The sequence below is a fragment of the Takifugu rubripes genome, chromosome 20 (genome assembly GCF_901000725.2).
Source record: "Takifugu rubripes chromosome 20, fTakRub1.2, whole genome shotgun sequence".
NCBI classification, from domain to species: Eukaryota; Metazoa; Chordata; class Actinopteri; order Tetraodontiformes; family Tetraodontidae; genus Takifugu; species Takifugu rubripes.
Window position 1 is genome coordinate 2,482,002 of NC_042304.1, and position 17,150 is coordinate 2,499,151.

The window sequence follows — 17,150 nt, forward strand, 5'->3', positions numbered from 1 at the left end:
ACTGAAGTAAAGAATGAAAAGTTGTTAAAGTTCCCGACAGCGTTTAAACGCCGCTCACAAGTCCAAAACCCAAATCATCCACACATCCAGCCAGCTCCATCTTTCATAGTCTCTGAATATCAGATTGAAGTCTGGCACTATTCATCAGTTATCTTCACATTGTGGAGCACCTACCTGTGAGTTGACTGTCTGGCCCATGGGAACGCGGGAACACTCCAAAGCATACTGCTTAACACAGAAGTAACAACCCTACAGGAGACAGAGCAGCTTTAGCCCTCTGAACATCATTCACCTCTGGACGCTAGGAGGTCATCTGTGTAAGTGTTCTTAATAATGATGTCTCAGCCCACCTGAAAAGCCAGTTCCATCAACACAATTCCTCCAGGCAGCGCCCTCTGCAGGTGATATGCAGTAGTCCCAGGTACTGTAGCCTGCAAAAATGTTTCGAATGATTCAAAAGGAACAGTCCTCTCACTTTTTCAATAAATGTGTCCATTATAAAACTGTATCAACCCACGAGACAACATCCCCTTCACTCAAATGCAAGTTCTACTCAAGGTCTGAACCCAAATGTGATCAGGTTCTGAAGGTTCTGTCTCTGTCTCCTCTTCATCATAACATTATCAAGGCTAGTATAAATATGTTAAATTGAATCATACGCTGTCAATGTGACAGCGACAGGTTCCCCTCATCTTTTTACTGATGAGGGGAAGAAAAAGGTGAATTGCTAAAGCTAATGTTGCTGCTGCTGTTGTTGACAGCTAAAGAAGGAAATAAGTGACGTCTGTGTAATTCTGCGTGTCTCTGAAACTAAACTGATCAAAAGTGTGTTTGAAAGGCTGGTTGGAAGAGAGGAGGAGTGATCCTGATGCTGATCATGCTAGTTTCTCATGAAAGGCACAGAAGGCTGTGGTCCGTGTGGTCAGCCCCCCTCTGTGGTCCTGCTGCTCAGATTTATGAACCACTGTGAACTCTACTCATACAGCATTGGGCAGCAGTTATAGTGAAGGCATGAAGATAAGAAGGAAGTGCTGACCGGACACATGGACAGCCCTTCCTGTCGCGCAGCCTGGCTCAATTCTCAAAAGAGCGTTTGAGACATGATTAAGTCTTTCTGCATCACTGATGCTGCCACTGACCTTGGGGCTGTCCTCACTCTTCTGCTTCACATAAGAAAAAGACATCCTCCCCTCCGATGACATGGAGCTCAACATGGCAGCACGGGCCCGGGCGATGCTACAAGAGACGAAGGAGTCATTTAGTCAAGCCAAAAGCATGTAGGCCAGAGGCCTGTTGCCGCGGTGACGAAGTGTTGTTGAAAGGATTTCAACCTTTTTCAAATATGGGCTGATCTTTAATGTATTTCACAGTAAAGTGAATCCACTGTAGTTGCCAATCAAAATGTAAAGGAAAACACCAATTTACTTTGGATTTTACTTCGCAAATAAGCATTTTGCCTGTTTCACCCTCAAACCCAATGTTGGTTCAGGAGCCTTCCTGGCCCTGCCAGCACACACCTGCGGGCTGGAGATTGAGGTCGGACCTGGACCAGGATGAAGCCGATGCTTTGCAGGTACTGCACGTATTGCTGTAGGAAAGTTCCAGAGATCTCCAGGAGCCAGGGCTCTTCCTTCAGCCGCGAGGGCAGAACGTCTCCCGAGTCCGTGCTGTAGCTGCGGTCCCGCCCCGACATTGCTGAATCACTTGAATGATGACGTTTCTGGTGACGAGTGAACAGCAATTAAAAACATTAACCAGCAGTTTAGAGTCCAACGCTACTGAAGTTTAGTTACATCATGTTTCAGGGTCTCTGAAATACATCATTCTATAATAGTCATGTCGTCCTGCGTTCTTTTAGATGCATGTACGGATGGATCATTTATTCTAGAATATAAGGAAGTTAAATATGTTTCTAGAATTGAAAATAAATAGAGATTCTCCAAAAATACCTTCGCAGGAGGCTGGACAATCTGTTCCTCTTGGATCTGCTTGCGGAAGACAGGGTCGAAAAGGAGAGGGGTGGCACAGTAGTGGACCAACCTGGACGACTGCTTCAGTATCTCTAAATCTGTCCCCTGTGGACAAACACAACACCCATCAAAAAAGGGTGACTTCAGCACAGGTGATCTGAAAACAACCTCCTAACTGTCACTGACGCGAAGCTCTTTAGCATGAACATGAACGTTGAAATGAAAGCTGCAACATTTGCGAGAGGAGGCGGCTGTACTGTAGCTCTTCAAAGGCAGTGACAGACAGCTTCCCCTCGGCTTCAGTTCAGTAAAATGACTTTGACAAATTCATGTTGCACAGCGGAGAAGATTCTGTTCCGTCACGCTGGCCTGAGCCAAGCCGCTCTCACGCTGTCCACGTTACGCTTGTTCAGGTGCTTCACATCGTCCCACATGGAACGAACCGATACGTCCAAAGCACCAGTTTCCTGAAGTCTAAGCTCCTTCCACCCCTCCCGACCTTCATACGTGTGTGTGTGTGTGTGTGTGTTTATAAACTCTCAGCCCTGCTGCTGGTGGCAACTGAAAGGATTTCTATCAGTGGGACAAATAGGTTTTGCCACACAACAATTATAAATGTGTATTAATGAATAGCTCTTTACTGTTTACGTCATTCTGTGGTTTTATAATGTCTTTGCTGAGCTCTTGGAACCTGGTGAGACTTACTGAAATGGGCATGTTGGACTGAGCTGATCTCTGCTGCCAAGTGACAAAGAGGTTTTCAATCTTCATCTGTTTCTCCAGTTCTGTGAGGACAAACACAAGTCTATGACGCCTCCACAGCAGCAGCTTCTCACACACACATATGTACAGAAATGTTACGCCTCCTTAGATGTTTCCCCTTCTGCAACTTTTCCTCATCATGGTCATCATCATCATGGAATCATAGTCACTATAAACTCAGATTATTTCACTGATGTTGATGGACTTGAGCTATGTGTTTGTACAAATGTTCACCCTTTGCACAGGTCCAGCTAGATGATGGCAGCGGTGCCACAGTGGCTGTTTGAGATGCTCCAACAAGATTTCCAGCTCTCCAGACGTCCTAGAGTCCAGTTAGATCCAAAATTAAATGAAGGAAGATGTTTCACAGAGCCGCTGTCCTCACCAGGCCAGAAGAAGACTGAGGGAGGCCACCGAGATACCTGCCGGCACTCTGAGGGAGGTCAAAGCTTCAATGGCTCAGACGGGTGCAGACACCAACTGTTGGCCTGGTTCTTCACCAGGAGAGAGGAGCAAAGAGCAAGTCTCTTTTGAAGAAAGCTCCCCTGGAACTGGCCCAAAGGCAGGTTGGAGAGTCCAGACTCAACTGGAAGAAGGTTCTTTGGTCTGATGAGACAAAAATGTTTGGCCACCAGACCAGACGATACGCTTGGAGATAGCAAAAGCTGCTCATTGCCACCTCCACAGCACCTCCAGGTGGAGCCTGGTGGAGGCATCATCAAGCTCTGGAGATACTTCTCAGCAGAAGGTTCTGGAAAGCTCATCAAGGTAGAGTGAGCATGAAAGTAGAAACATATCAGCAAATCCTGGAGGATCATCTTGCTCAAACTGCATGTATTGTCCAGGAAGACAATGGACACAGAAGGCCGAAGCAGAAGCTCCAGAGGAATGGTTTAGAGATAACAAAGTTCTGGAGCCAAAGCCCAGATGACAATGCTCTTGTTGTTTCAAATCTCTGGTGGTGTTGTCCCTGGCCTGCAGAGGTCTTTTTTCTATCAAAGGTGGTCCAAGGAAGGAGCAGTGGAAGGGTTAGGGTTCCAGGTGCTCCAGGTGGACCGGAATGTGGCCAAGCAGGCGTCAGAACACTCCTGATCCCAGCTCAGCCTTCCATAAAGAACAAAGAAGAACTGAAAAGTCCAGACGTTCCAGACTGATGGAGATCAAGCTGCTTCTGCCAAAGACTGACCTGCAGAGGGCGAACATTCACGCAAACACTTATCTTGAAAATTCTTGTCAAATTCCTGTATATTGTCCATGAATTCATGTATAAAAGTAGGAAAACGGGAAACGTCCCAGGAGGGAGACTTTTTCATACCTGCTGATGCTGAACCGACAACTGAATATTATTAATGTACCAAGATCTGAATTATGTTATAAACTGTGACATGACCCTGAGAGCAGCTGTTTCAGATTTCCAAAGACAAAACCAACCATTGTTCATCAACTACTGTTAATTATAGTGCTGTGAAAAGTGGCTCGCCTCTTCGCTCAGCAGCTTTAATGTCTAAGAGTTGGCCGCCATGTCGAGCCACCACGTCACCCTCCATCAAGGGTCGGACGGTGCAGACGTCCCTCAGAGCCTCGTCAAAAGGAAGCAGCTCAGACGGGAAGTGGAGGGGAGCGAGACTCCGGCCGGGGCCGCCCAGACGACCCTGCTCCTTACTGGGCAGAGGAGGAACCCCGCTCCGCAGCAAAGTATCCGGCTCCACAGAGGCACACAGGAATGGATTGGAATCCTGGGAAAAATGGAAGTAAAGATTAAAAAATAAATAAAATCAGTAAAACAGTTTCTGAGGCAGCCATCTTGTGATTAGAGAGACAGATTATTCTATAAATTTTTTGTTTTAATTCCATAGAGGAATTAAAACAGATGCCTGGAAGTAGCCACGATGCACATGTGTCAGTGGCAGACGGGGTGGAGACCTCGGAAGTTTTCTAGTGATCAGATCCAATGAAACTCAGCACAGTGGCCTTCCTGTACTTCATACATTCAGAAACTTGGATGTCCATCCAGTACATTGTGTGTCGCCCTGCTGGCTATTGAGGGGAACTTTTGGGTGAGTTTGTTCAGTGGAGCAGCTCAGGGTACAGATGCCCATGTACAGCAGAGCTGGCTGCACCATAGCCACAGGCTGGAGGGTCAAACGCCACACTGGTGCTCCTTCTGCTCCTCATCAGGGCCGTGACAGATGAAGCTCTGTTCAGGCAAATTTTCTGCCGCTCTGACTCTGCCTTCTGTCCTGGCTCATCCGCAGTGCAGCGAGGAAGAAGAGAAAGAGTTATCAAAGAGGAGAATGTGTGACTCATTTTGTCTTTGAGCTTGTAACCGACCGTGAGGGCGAACGTGAGGACACAGGGGCATCTGTGGTCTCTAGGTTCTGATAAATCTCCACGGGGATCAACAATAAATGTGTGGCGTTCTTCAGCCGTTTCAATCATTGTAATTCAACTTGAACAATGTTGCATTCTTCACGCTGCCATGGCCAGACTGACCCGCTGGGACCACCGCGGGTCAAAATCAGCTGCTGACCCTGTCCAAGCCCCCCTACCCCCACTCTCCCTGTGTGCATGCACTTATTCTTGGCTCAGGGAGTCTTTCTGGAGGCAAATTTGATTAACACGAAAATAACTTAAGCATAACAAAATGGACCAAACTCCAAACTGCTGTTGCGTGCACATCTTTATGCACAGATTAGTTTGATATTAGAGAGTTGAACAAAATTGACAAAAAAGTGATTTTTTTTACCAACATGATGATGAATTTAACGTGTAAAACTGGTCAGATCTGTGGGCACCGACAGAGACCTGAGAAGTCTAATTTGACTATGAATCCTATGTGAACAAGTGGCCTCTTTTTTGCCTCTAAAATACTGCAATATTGCAACTATCACCACATCACAGGTTCTCTAGAATATATGCTAGCAGTGAGAGAGGCATGACGTTGGTGTCTGCACCAGAGAGGCAGGTACCAGCACCATCATTGGAGGCTGTTATCTGAAGGAGAGAGGACACCAGATCGCTCCATCTCTCTGTCTCTATAGGTAATAAGAACCTTCGGATGTGACCTCTTGTTTTACCATTTTACCATACAAAAATAAAATTCTTGCAGGCTTTTCTCAGCCTTTCAGATGAAGATGAGCTTGGAACTGATCCTCAGGCCACAGCAGCTGTATATAACCTGCTGCGTGTTGAGATGTGGACAAGCTGATGCTGGTCTTTACCTGTTTGGATTCCATTTCATGGATGGGAGCATCAGAAAAGCAGTGGTGATGGAAAAGGCCCATCTTCTGGTTGAGCAGACAGTGAACAACGTGAGCTCTGGCATTTTGCCACTTCACCAGGCGAACAAGGTCCCGGTTCAAAGCTGTGCCCAGGTCCACGGACCAGTTATAACTGTACAGGGTCACCTGAGACAACAAGGTCAAAGGTGAGTAGAGACCCTAAAAAATGGTTAATTACTGTCCTCAAAGTGCACGATTCAGTTAAAAGGTACCAAAGGGACTGAAGATACAGACAACATGTGGCCAATTCACCTTTTTCTCCTGGATGCTGATGAAGACAAATCTCTGACGGGGAGCCAGACCTGCCCTTGCTTTGCTGGAACCAGTCCAATCACTGGTTTCAAGAGCATCGAAACGCTGGAAGCCCTTATGAGCTGTTGCGGAGGAAGAAAGTCAGCGTTTAACTGAAGTTCAGCATGTTCACACAGGAACTTTTTATAACCCACTTAAACAGTTCTGTACATCTGATCTCTAACAATCAACAGGAGGGTTACTACCACTGAAAACAATTAGTATGTGTGAGTAGAGCTTGTGGTAGCATGGAGGTGTGGATTTGTGTCAAACATGATTAGAATCACAGAAAAAAGGGGTTGTTGTCAGATTTCAAATACTACAAGTTTTGATAAAAACTTTGATTTTATTTAGTTCATAAAGAAAGAATAACTAGAGTTGCAGCTGAGTTCAGCAGAACGACAGCAGCACTGAGAAATGGAGCTAAACAGGTCCAAAAGTCAGGTTCATTCCAAAACTCCTGCTGTGAATCATTCTGCCAAACACCCTTCTGTATTAGCAAACAACATAGCTAGATAACATAGATTCTTCAGGTACTTATTTATGGGGAGTTCTATGCAAAGAAACAGTTAAAGTGTCCCATCAGCATCAGAGCTGAAGGGAAAACTTACGTGTAAACCTATTTAGCACTGGGCTGTTTTCCTCATCTGATCTCTCTTCTGGAGGGCAAACAGAGATGAGACAGACAGCATGGACAGTGAGACAGACAGCTCAGCACAGTGAAGGTGGTGGAAGCACAACGCACTTCCAAAACTAACAGCTATTAGTCGGCTAAAAGCACAGACACAAAACAAAGACAGATTTAAGCTGCGAGGCGACTCACGTTGGAAGCTCATGCTCAGGCAAGTTTGTCTACAACTACAGTTAAAACGACATGCTAACATCAAACTGTTTAGGCTCTGGATGAACAGCTGATCACAACCCATTCTGCAACATCCTAAACGGCTAAAACAACTTCTCGGTAGTGTGCTAATAAAAGTAGTGTTTCATGTTCACTTTGACTTGATTTATTCGGTCTGGGCGAAGATGCTGTAGATAGTTACCCTGCTCTGTGCTGCAGTGCCACTGCTGGAAGTTACGGCCAATGAGGATGAAGCTCCTGGAAGTGTCTGGAGGCTGGCTGAAGTTCTGGCCAAGAGGAAAAGGTTCGAAAACCTCTGCCGCTTCAGGACGCCTGCGAAAATTTAGATAAGTTTAAATGCAGAAACGCTCGTCTAAAATCCTGACAGATGTTTATTATAAAAATATTCCTAAAGTGACTTCAGTAATCTGAACACTCTTCCGGAGGCTGAGTGGATTTCCTGGGTTTTCATTCTTATTTTATAGTGATAATGAGATGTATCAGTGGTTCTGACCCCAGCCTAGATGGTCCACGCTAAAACTGAAGACTGACCAAACCGCTGCTGATGATTATTTGTAGAGAAAACTCCTTACAAAAAGATCTTTAATGACCCAGGCGGTACTCTCAGGGCACGCTCACACTAGCAAACCCTGCTGCACTTGAGTACTCTTTCCCTCTAAAGGGAAAGGATTTCTGGCTCATGTGAGGGCAACAGAAGGGGACAGAAGAGGTGCACGTGAGCCATGTTCTCAGGTCGTATATCAATGTGCTGATGGAGGAATCTGTGCTTGAGGAATCAGGGGCTTCAGCCTGGCACGGAACAACTGGCCCTAGTGTGAGTGCAGAACTCTGAAGAGTTTAGAGAAGTTTTCAAATCTAAGCCAAATGAAAATCATTTGGACTCACTTCCTCCTCTCAAACGCCTTCACTGTTGTATCACAGGCCAACGAACTGACCAGATTCACAATCTCTGCCAGGATGCAGGGCAGAAGGAACTGAGCAGCAATGTCGGCAGTGCATTGCTGGATGGATGGGCAGCCTGTTCAGAGAACAAAGGTAAGTCACTGACACCAGGTGGGACTCAGCTCAGATAAAGGGTTTCACTAAACCATTAAATAACTGAGAATCAACTTCAACTTGCCAAGCTTTTCCATGTAAGTAATCCACTGGTAGCAGGTAAGCTGGAAAATAGGGTGAAGGGTTCCAACATCTCCTTCCTCCAGCTGAGAAATTTCTTTCCTATAGAACAAAAAATACCCACAATTCCTGATTCCCTTTTGCACTTTTGACCAAAGCAGGTTAAAGCCGAGCTCCACGCAGCCTCTGTTCGAACACACCTCTGGGCCTGCTCCAGCTCCACAGCCATAGCTTTGTCTTGACTCCACTGTTGTTTAACATTCTCTGTCTTGTGTCTTCGTCTCGCTGCTCGCTGGCCCTCCTCACCCTTTTCCTGCACTATGTCATCCGTGGTCTTTGGGCTCACGAGCTCAGAACTCTCTGGTTTACTCTGCAGCAGCAGTAAAGAACATGTGCAGGTCAGACACAGAAAACAGAAACTAACAGCAGTGAAGCCAGGAGAAGCTACCACAGATCCAGCTCCTGAACGTGGCAATGTAATAGACTCCTAACCTGCATTTCATTCTAAATACTTGCATAAGGGTCAGAATATTACATAAGGAAAGGTAGATGATGCATATGTATCTACATGTAGACCCTTTAAACCTGCTGAACTGATTGTTGCAAACTAGCCACATTCTGTAGTGGATGTGTGATAATCACTGATCACAGCACTCGTGGAAATAATACCAGTATATCCCAGAAACTCCGACGAGTGCTCTTGTTGGTGGGTGTGGTGGACTCGGCTGCGTTGCTCCCCATCACGATGGTTCCTCCACCAGCTTGGCTCAGGCTGATCTGGGACGGGCTGTGCCTGAAGACCCGTGAGCCACTGCGCTGTCTGGGGCTGTCCTTGACTTCTTTCACCTCAGGCAAAGGACTTATTAAACCTGAAGACATGATTTAGAAGGAAACTGCCTAAACATTCCGCACAATTATGACCACTGTATACTGTCATTTCTCAACATAAAACTAGACAAACATGAGGGAAATATGTGGTGACATGAAGCCTGTCAGCTGATCTTTCCACAGATTTTGAACCCTGGACTTAAGCTCTTAGAGGTTTCAAATGATAAAGGTTTCAGTTTTGAGCACAATATGTCCTGCGGAGTGTGAGGGGTTAACAGTCTAAGTCATACACAACAAACACAACAGAAATTGCGGCTGTAAAAGCAGACTTCTCATAGCTGGGTTCCTCTTCCAGAGGTCCTGGAGCTGTTCCCAGCACTGCGCCCTCCTGGATCCTGTTCCTGGGATCTGCTGGAGCTGCGTGGTCTCCGTGGCAACAGTCCACACTGCTTCACATCAAAGGTTTCCCAACCTCTTCTCCTTAAATGGCTTTTGATGATTTTTATAATGTGTTAGGAAGAATCTATTGGTCCCACATAGGGGTATGTGGCCGCTGTCCAGGGTCACTGGTGCAGTAACATTCCAATGATCCCTTATTCCCATCTCTCATTAGCATAATTCTCACCAGGTTGCTCTGGTCCCTCCACACTTGACCCAGACCTTTTTAACCCCAGGCGACATCCCAGCCGTTTGGACTCCGCCTCACTCATTATCATTATGAGGTCAGAATTGGTGTTCTAGTAAATTTAGATGTAAAACACACAAAAACTCAAGTGGATATTAAACTATAAACTCACCTTTAGCTTCTTCTGGTGGGGGTCTTGTTGCTAGGCGCGTTCCACCCACGCACAAAGGATTTGGTAGGACCTTTATTTCCATTAAAACGTCACACAGAGCGTGCCGCAGCGCCCCCTGTAGTTTGTCGCTTAGCTGCAGGGAGCTGACGTTGCCTTGTTCCCAGATGTCAAACCGCACAAAGAGCTTGGACTCTGCAGAAACAGCAGTCAGGCTCAAAATGGCTTTTATAACAACCTGTGAGTTTTTATTGTTAAATGAGAACGAAGCCAAGACGCTGACTCATAAAAATCACCTACTGGTACACAAAAGCAATGCTAGTCAACAAAACGAAGCTACGAGCCTATGATGTTTAGCAGAAGAGGTTGAGCAGTTGTGTTTACCTGCGGCTGAGCTGCTGCTGATGGAGTCGACTTTACTCACACTGGTCAACTCATCAAACTGGTGTGGATGAAACAGGGAGGTACAGATCTCTGACCTCTGCACGTCAGTGTAATCCTGGGCTGGACCCTGAAGAGGACATCCATGGGGGTCCACAAATGACAGAGCAATGCATGCGATACCTGGGAGAATGGAGAAATATGCTAACATGAAGACCTAAATACTCTGACGAACCTCCAAAACCAAAGTCAGTCATTTCTAACTTGGTGAAACCTTCAGACATGAAACTCATCTGTTCACAGGTCGACTCAGCTTCATTTCTTCATGCCATAATAAGAACATTCTGCAGTTAAGACTCAACACTTACACCAACTATCTTATTTCATGAAGTCCAGCTCTAACTATATTAATGGGCCACCGTTTAAAGAATGCTGAGCAGTAATGTGAAGAACTGTACAATCTGTATGTTCTGGTTTACATTCCTCCTCCTGTCAAGAGGAAGTTCTCTTAAAGAAGAAGAAGAACCGAACACGGTGCTTCTGTCTGCGTCATCATTGTAATACTGTATTGTAATCACTGGTCAGTCGCAGGAAATGACACGTTGATCAAAAGCTGATAAAAGGGAGAGCAAGAGAAAGAGAGAGTGATGAAGAGAATGATAACCATGCTGGACTCAGCCACGCTGAAGGGTTCTGTAGAAAGCAGCTGAGTGAGAGCAGCAGCAGCACTGACGCCACCAGTGAAAAGGCCTTCAGTCCAACACACTCATCAGCTTCTACCAGCTTATCTAGAAGACTATTAAACATACAAGATGCAGCTATGGCTTCATAAATGTGCTCCCAGCACTAGATTAGCTGGAGGAGATTTTATTTAATTCACATTAGGGCTCCATCATCAGCGGCTGCAGCTCCGTAACCAAACAATTAAAACCAATATCAAAAGATATAGAAAATAAACAAGATCAGGGAGTTTCAAGTACACGTTCATCAACTTGAACACAATAAAACAGGCAAAAGATGCATTTGTTTCAAATGAGATAAAACACCGAGAGAGAAAGATAAATCTGTTCGTATCAGCAGCTTGGTTGACGGGCCACAACAGAAACGTGATCCTCAATAGACCTTGAAATGTTGGTACAGCTTATAATTATTTCACATTTGGACACAGGGACATCTTGAATGACTGCACCTTTCCTGAGGCAGCAGCAGCTACAACAGCAACAACAGAGCAGCAACAACAACAGCAGCAGAAGAGCAGCAGCAACAACAGCAGCAGCAGAGCAGCAGCAGAGCAGCAGCAGCAACAACAGCAACAACAGCAAGGCTCATTCACACAGGGAGTAAAGAAAGACCAACTCAAACACCAACAAACAGCCCCGTGCACGCCGGACATCCATGTTCAACAGGCAAATGTGTCCAAACGCTCTTCATCAAAAGGATTTGAAGAACTACAAATAATAACAACAATAATAAAAAATTAAATTATACCACATTAATGGATTCTTTAATGAATGAAAAACCTAAAAAGCCATCAGATCAAAGGGGCTTGGACCAGAGCAGAGCAGCCACCAGCAGCTGTCCTCGTCTCTATGAGGTCAGAAGGAAAGTGGTACCTTTAAACTGAGAAGGATGGAAGAGTTGCTGAACCAGCTCCCTCATGGTACCTGGGTCAACAATAGGGACACCCAGAGAAGAGCACAACGGTTGTATCAATAGCTCTTTTTCCAGAAAACCTCTGCAGGACTTTTCCTTTTCACATTGAGAGGAAGATTTTCATTTTAGCCTGAGTTGAGCTGAAAAGTATCATTTATAAAAACCCAAACTCATAGTTTGACCTGATAACCCAAGATAACGAATAACAAGGGATCTGGAGTCACGTTCAACTACTGCAGCTGCTGCTGCTACTACTACTAGTACTGCTACTACAAGCAACAGTAATAGAGTAATAAAACAGAGTGATGTGCTGAAGCCTTTATTTATCTTTATTTAGCTAAGCAGTAGTATTGCTAAGCTTGGATGCAGCAGCTACTACAGAGCCAACTACCCACCATTCAAAAACTGGTCAGCTCTTCGGGTCAGCAATTGTAAGGACGGTTTGTTCCGTTTTGTTCCTTTTTGTGGCCTGATGAGCCGGCAGTTGAGTCACTTGCCCACATCATCAGCAAGAGCAAAACAAATAAAGCCTTTGAATAGTTCATTTTATGTGTGATAAATCTATTTATCAGTGGGTGTCCTTCTGAATCCACACAGACAAGAAATAAAAAGACGCTGGAGAAGGGTTCATCTCATCTTACCCTCAACACGGTTCCTGAAAGCAAAGAGTTCTTTAAAATCCTGCTGGTAGTTGTAGCAAACATTAGACAGATGGGACTGTATCAGATAAGAGATGAAGTTCAGACAGCAGCAGATCAGGAAACATTCCATAACTGCAGTATTTTCTGCTGCAGAATCAGAAGAACCAAAGTAGTTGAGGAGATGTTGCAAATTCTAGAGCAAGAAGCAAGCTGATGAATCCAGTCACCACATTCACCATTTTAAAGAAGTAAATTTAAAAGAAAATACAGAAAAGATGAACCAGCGTGGAGCTGTTGTGTTTTAAGTCTGAAGCAGGCTTGTCGATCTGTTTACTCCAATGTAAAGGAGATTAATGCAGAACTGCATCTCTTAGTGGAGCCTTGAGGCTCCCGCTCCGGTCTAACCCATCTTGAGGGTTATGTTTATGTCTCCAGAGGAAGCCTGTGTTTTAGATGACTAATGTCCATTTCATCAAAACTATTGATATAATATTTGTGAGATGATCATGGCAATCGTTTTTCTATACACTATTTTAAGCTATTCATAACAGATAATTGATTAATACAAGAGTCTTTCAGGTCTTGTTGGAGGGATTTTGCTCCATTCTTCCTCACCAAAGTCTTCAGTTCTGTCAGGTTCCTGGGCCGTCTGCTCCTCTCAGGTCTGTCCTCAGATGTCCAATGAGGTTTAGGTCAGGAGACTGGACTTGATTCCTAAATGCTTCAGGCTTGTCTGGATCTTCTTTAGCAAACTTCTGATGTTGGGTGTGGTGGTGAGGATGCAGGGGAGGTTTTCTTCTCATGACTCTTCCATGAAGCTCCTATTTGTGCAGGTCTGTCTACTTACAGTCTTCTCCTGCGGTGGACGCCCATCATTTTCATCTTCAAGGTTCTAGACAGCTGCTGAGAGGAACCCAGGGCTGCTGATTGTTGGGACCTTTTGGAGACGGTTTCATCTCGCTCAACTGTTGGCTTCAGCAGTTATTTGGACCAGGATGACCAACTCTTTCCATGTCACTGAAACCACTGTTGTAAACCATCTACCGTACTTTAGCTTTCACAGATATGCAGTCATCTGTTCGAAGATGTAGAACGTGTTCAGCTCTTTCTGTTGTGGGTGTTTTATTGGTTCTCAGTTGTGTTGCTGTCTCGTCCTCACTTTCTCAACCTGACAACCCGCCCCCCGTGTCTCATCTGGTTCTGGTTGCCCCCCTCCTGACCCAAGCCTCCTTCTCTTCTGTGCCCGACTGCCTACTGGTAAAAGAGCCCAGCGTTCCACTTGTCTTCTTTGGATTATCTCATTTTTGGATTATGTTGCTGGGAGTTTTGACCCAATTCTGCCTGATGATATTAAAATCTTTTCCTACCTGGATTGATTTTTGGTACAAAGTTGGAGAATAACCGTTAGAACCTCCACATTGGAGTCCTGCCTAAGTGCTAAAGCGAAGGACAACACATGTTTGATCTTTGACTGAGCATCAACACCTGAACGCTCACACAGCTTTGTTCCTGGTTTGATCTTTTAAGTGGGCCGTCAGGAGCCCACACAGGTTTAGCATGAATAAATTATCCATCAGGGCTGAGTCGGACTCACGAGCTGCAGAAATAAGCTCTCAATGCTCTTTCATGAACACAACATTTGAAATCACAATTTCGATTAGCTTTTATCTGTTTTTAATCTTCCCAATATTTTTGCACTGTTGAGACAAAAATCCTCTGAGCATTGCTCATAGCTGCTCTTCATCGTGCAGATATATAAGAGGCTGATCCACAGAGCCACTGGAATTCTCACAAGTTCATTAAGAATTAAGAACTCATCTGCAGCATTGCTCTTCACAAAAACAGAGACAGAGAAACAGACAGAGAGACAGGACAGGACAGGACAGGACAGGACGGGACGGGACGGGACGGGACAGGACGGGACGGGACGGGACAGGACTACCTTTGCCTCCTGTTCCCTGACCCCCAGGTTTATTGTAGAGGTAGATGTCACCATCGGCCACGTCACTGCTCAGGTGGAAGTAGGGCTGTGGACAGAGGAAATTGTGGTCATTTCAGACGGTCCTGACTCCGCCATGTCCAACGACTGTTTCAGGCCCTGCTACTGTCACCTAAGTTGCTTGAATAACACATTTTAAAAACAAAATCGTCACTTATGACACCAAAAGGCACGTCATCACAGCCAGTGTGTTAATTGAATTACAATTATTGTAATTCAATCAACTCAATGAACATGAAGGAATTAACCCACTGGCTGTTTAGCTTGTTATAACCCTATTTTTCCCTGTGTAACAATCGTTGTCCAGTACACCTACGTAAGAACTTCCCATTCTTTTGAGGAACAACATTATTTCACCCTAAAAGGGAAATATGGTGCATCCCGAAGTCCTGAGAGGGAATAGTTAGGAGAAATTTGGAGACCAAAAACAACAAAGTCAACATTAACATCTGCACAGACGACCATGTGAGCTACTGCAAAACCCCAGCAAACAAATGACCTGGTTAACCCTCAAACTAGCTGCTTGGAGGGAGGCCCAAGGCTCAAGCAAGCAGGTGAAAAGAGTGATATTCTGCTTCCTGACCTGCTCCAGATTTATGGAGATGTTACCTTGAAGTGGTGTGCAGTGTTGCTGTCTGTGTACTTTGGCACATGCAGAAAGATGAGGAGGTTCTGCCTGAGGTAGTGGGAAACAGCAGGAAGGCAGGGGAAACAGTGGTGAGGAAGGCTGAACATCATCACCTCAGTGGCAGGAGAACCTGCTGGCTGGATGAACTGAAGAAACAAGGTGAGGTAGAGAATATTTGTGAGGTCATTTTCAACAGCATGACAGCTTTTCCCTGAGTAGTGGTAGTATACAGGTGCTTCACACATCTGTGTGTAGGTCCTTTATAATAGTCAACCTACATCCACATCAGCTGGTGTCAGCTTGCAGTTTCTGACCAGCATCACTGTGATTATGTCCAAGGTGGTCTCGTCCAGACGTTTACGCAGCACCTTGACCAGCTCATCAGTAATTTCTGGACCTATTGAAAGGATGAAGATCGATACTTCACTAACACAAGTACACCAAATGAGCGTCTCACTCATTTACTCACTGGTTGGGCGATATTTTTTTCTACCAAATCAATAAAACGACATCTCCTACGCTGCACATAACGAGATACTTCTGGGAGCCATTTCAATGAGTCCGGTAAATTGTTAATACAAAAGAACTTCTAGGAGGTTTGTTTTTTTCATAAAGAGAGAAAGAGGTGTCGCACACTGTGCGTGTATGAATGGATGGATGGATACATGCCAGCCATCCACCAATCCAAGGTCATAACACCAGAGTGACACAGTTACAGGGAGACAGTGAAACAGTTTAAATGCATTAACAGCTTTTAAATGAGTAAACAAATCATGTATTGATTTTAAACTACTGATTTATGAAATGCTCCAACTTTGTAAATAAGGACTGTGACTGTAAAATAACGTGGCTCATTGAACCTTTCATTAATCTTTGGCCAACCTGTGGCAGTAAACTAAAGGAAATGCTTGACTCTGTGGTCAGGACTCCTCATGAGTGATGATCTCCACCTACAATAGTTCTGCCACAAAAACGATACAATCATCTCTTCCATGTGTTCCTCCAGCACCATCGTGTTCTGTCTCACATTTATTAACTCTTACCTGCGTTTCCTACTCCGTGCACCAGAAGCAAGATGTGCTTGTCTACTTGTCCAACTGGCCGAGAGTTTTCCATTGAAGATTTGGAGCCCTGAGAATTCAGTCGGAACATTCAGGCATCAGAAGCTGTCTCACACACCAGCGCTGCAGAAACAGGTGTCTGTAACTGGGTTCACCTTAACTCACCAAAAACAATAAATATTTCTGTCCAATATATGAGACAGAAACTGCTAAAATAGATCACAAATGATCAGCGTAAGTTCCATTGAATGGCTAAAAACATCAAATTTGGGTGCATATTTATTGTGGAAAGAAACCCAGTAACACACGCTGCATCATCATTATGGTCCTTGAGATCATTTGGTTGACATCTAACTGGCTCATATGTGGCCACAGCTTCGGAGCGTGGCACGGATTAAACGTGTTCAAAGGTGACATGTGACGGAACAAAGCAGTGGTGAACGCCACTGGTGCAGGTGAATGGGAACCCACTGCTCACTTACCATGAGATCATCTGAGATGAAGGGCTCCTGACTCCTTGCGAGCCCAATAGAGCGAGCCATATTGAGATTTCCATCCATGTCAGCATACTTCCCTGTTTGTGACGTTTCACACAGTCTGAAAAAGGTCACAGTCACAAAAGGTCAAAGGTCAAAGCTAGCGCGGTTATCTTCTGCAATTGGCTGCAGTGATTCTGTCTGTCTTAAAATCAATCCTGTTGATGATAAACTCAACCTGATTAGAAGCAACAACCTGAGATAGAAGACTGATTTAGTGGTACGCTCCTGGTACACAAACATGTTCTTCCTGTTGACCACGGAGAAAGAGTTGAGCACGGAGCGGAGAGCCTGGATCGCTGCCGAACACAAAACACAACGTTGCCACAGAGTAGTTTGTCGTACCT

The 17,150-nt window shown here is 45.0% G+C and overlaps 1 protein-coding gene across 5 annotated transcripts in view; it reads right to left on the reverse strand.

Moving 5' to 3' along the window:
* The window catches only part of szt2 (SZT2 subunit of KICSTOR complex), a 46,368-nt gene that overhangs the window by 7,501 nt on the left and 21,717 nt on the right, over window positions 1–17,150 (reverse strand). For 4 of the 5 annotated variants that reach the window (XM_029828929.1, XM_029828932.1, XM_029828930.1 and 1 more), the window contains 23 exons: window positions 17,000–17,102; window positions 16,750–16,864; window positions 16,250–16,337; window positions 15,485–15,603; window positions 15,188–15,352; window positions 14,522–14,606; window positions 10,289–10,468; window positions 9,908–10,099; window positions 8,952–9,151; window positions 8,483–8,652; window positions 8,287–8,384; window positions 8,052–8,184; window positions 7,348–7,478; window positions 6,916–6,963; window positions 6,266–6,387; window positions 5,954–6,139; window positions 4,213–4,468; window positions 2,676–2,755; window positions 1,950–2,075; window positions 1,518–1,720; window positions 1,140–1,236; window positions 351–431; window positions 175–249 (listed from right to left, as the gene is read on the reverse strand). In XM_029828929.1, coding sequence (XP_029684789.1) covers window positions 175–249; window positions 351–431; window positions 1,140–1,236; window positions 1,518–1,720; window positions 1,950–2,075; window positions 2,676–2,755; window positions 4,213–4,468; window positions 5,954–6,139; window positions 6,266–6,387; window positions 6,916–6,963; window positions 7,348–7,478; window positions 8,052–8,184; window positions 8,287–8,384; window positions 8,483–8,652; window positions 8,952–9,151; window positions 9,908–10,099; window positions 10,289–10,468; window positions 14,522–14,606; window positions 15,188–15,352; window positions 15,485–15,603; window positions 16,250–16,337; window positions 16,750–16,864; window positions 17,000–17,102 — 3,053 coding nt within the window. The remainder of the gene's footprint in view (window positions 1–174; window positions 250–350; window positions 432–1,139; window positions 1,237–1,517; window positions 1,721–1,949; window positions 2,076–2,675; window positions 2,756–4,212; window positions 4,469–5,953; window positions 6,140–6,265; window positions 6,388–6,915; window positions 6,964–7,347; window positions 7,479–8,051; window positions 8,185–8,286; window positions 8,385–8,482; window positions 8,653–8,951; window positions 9,152–9,907; window positions 10,100–10,288; window positions 10,469–14,521; window positions 14,607–15,187; window positions 15,353–15,484; window positions 15,604–16,249; window positions 16,338–16,749; window positions 16,865–16,999; window positions 17,103–17,150) is intronic. The other variant, XM_029828931.1, reaches the window with a different exon arrangement.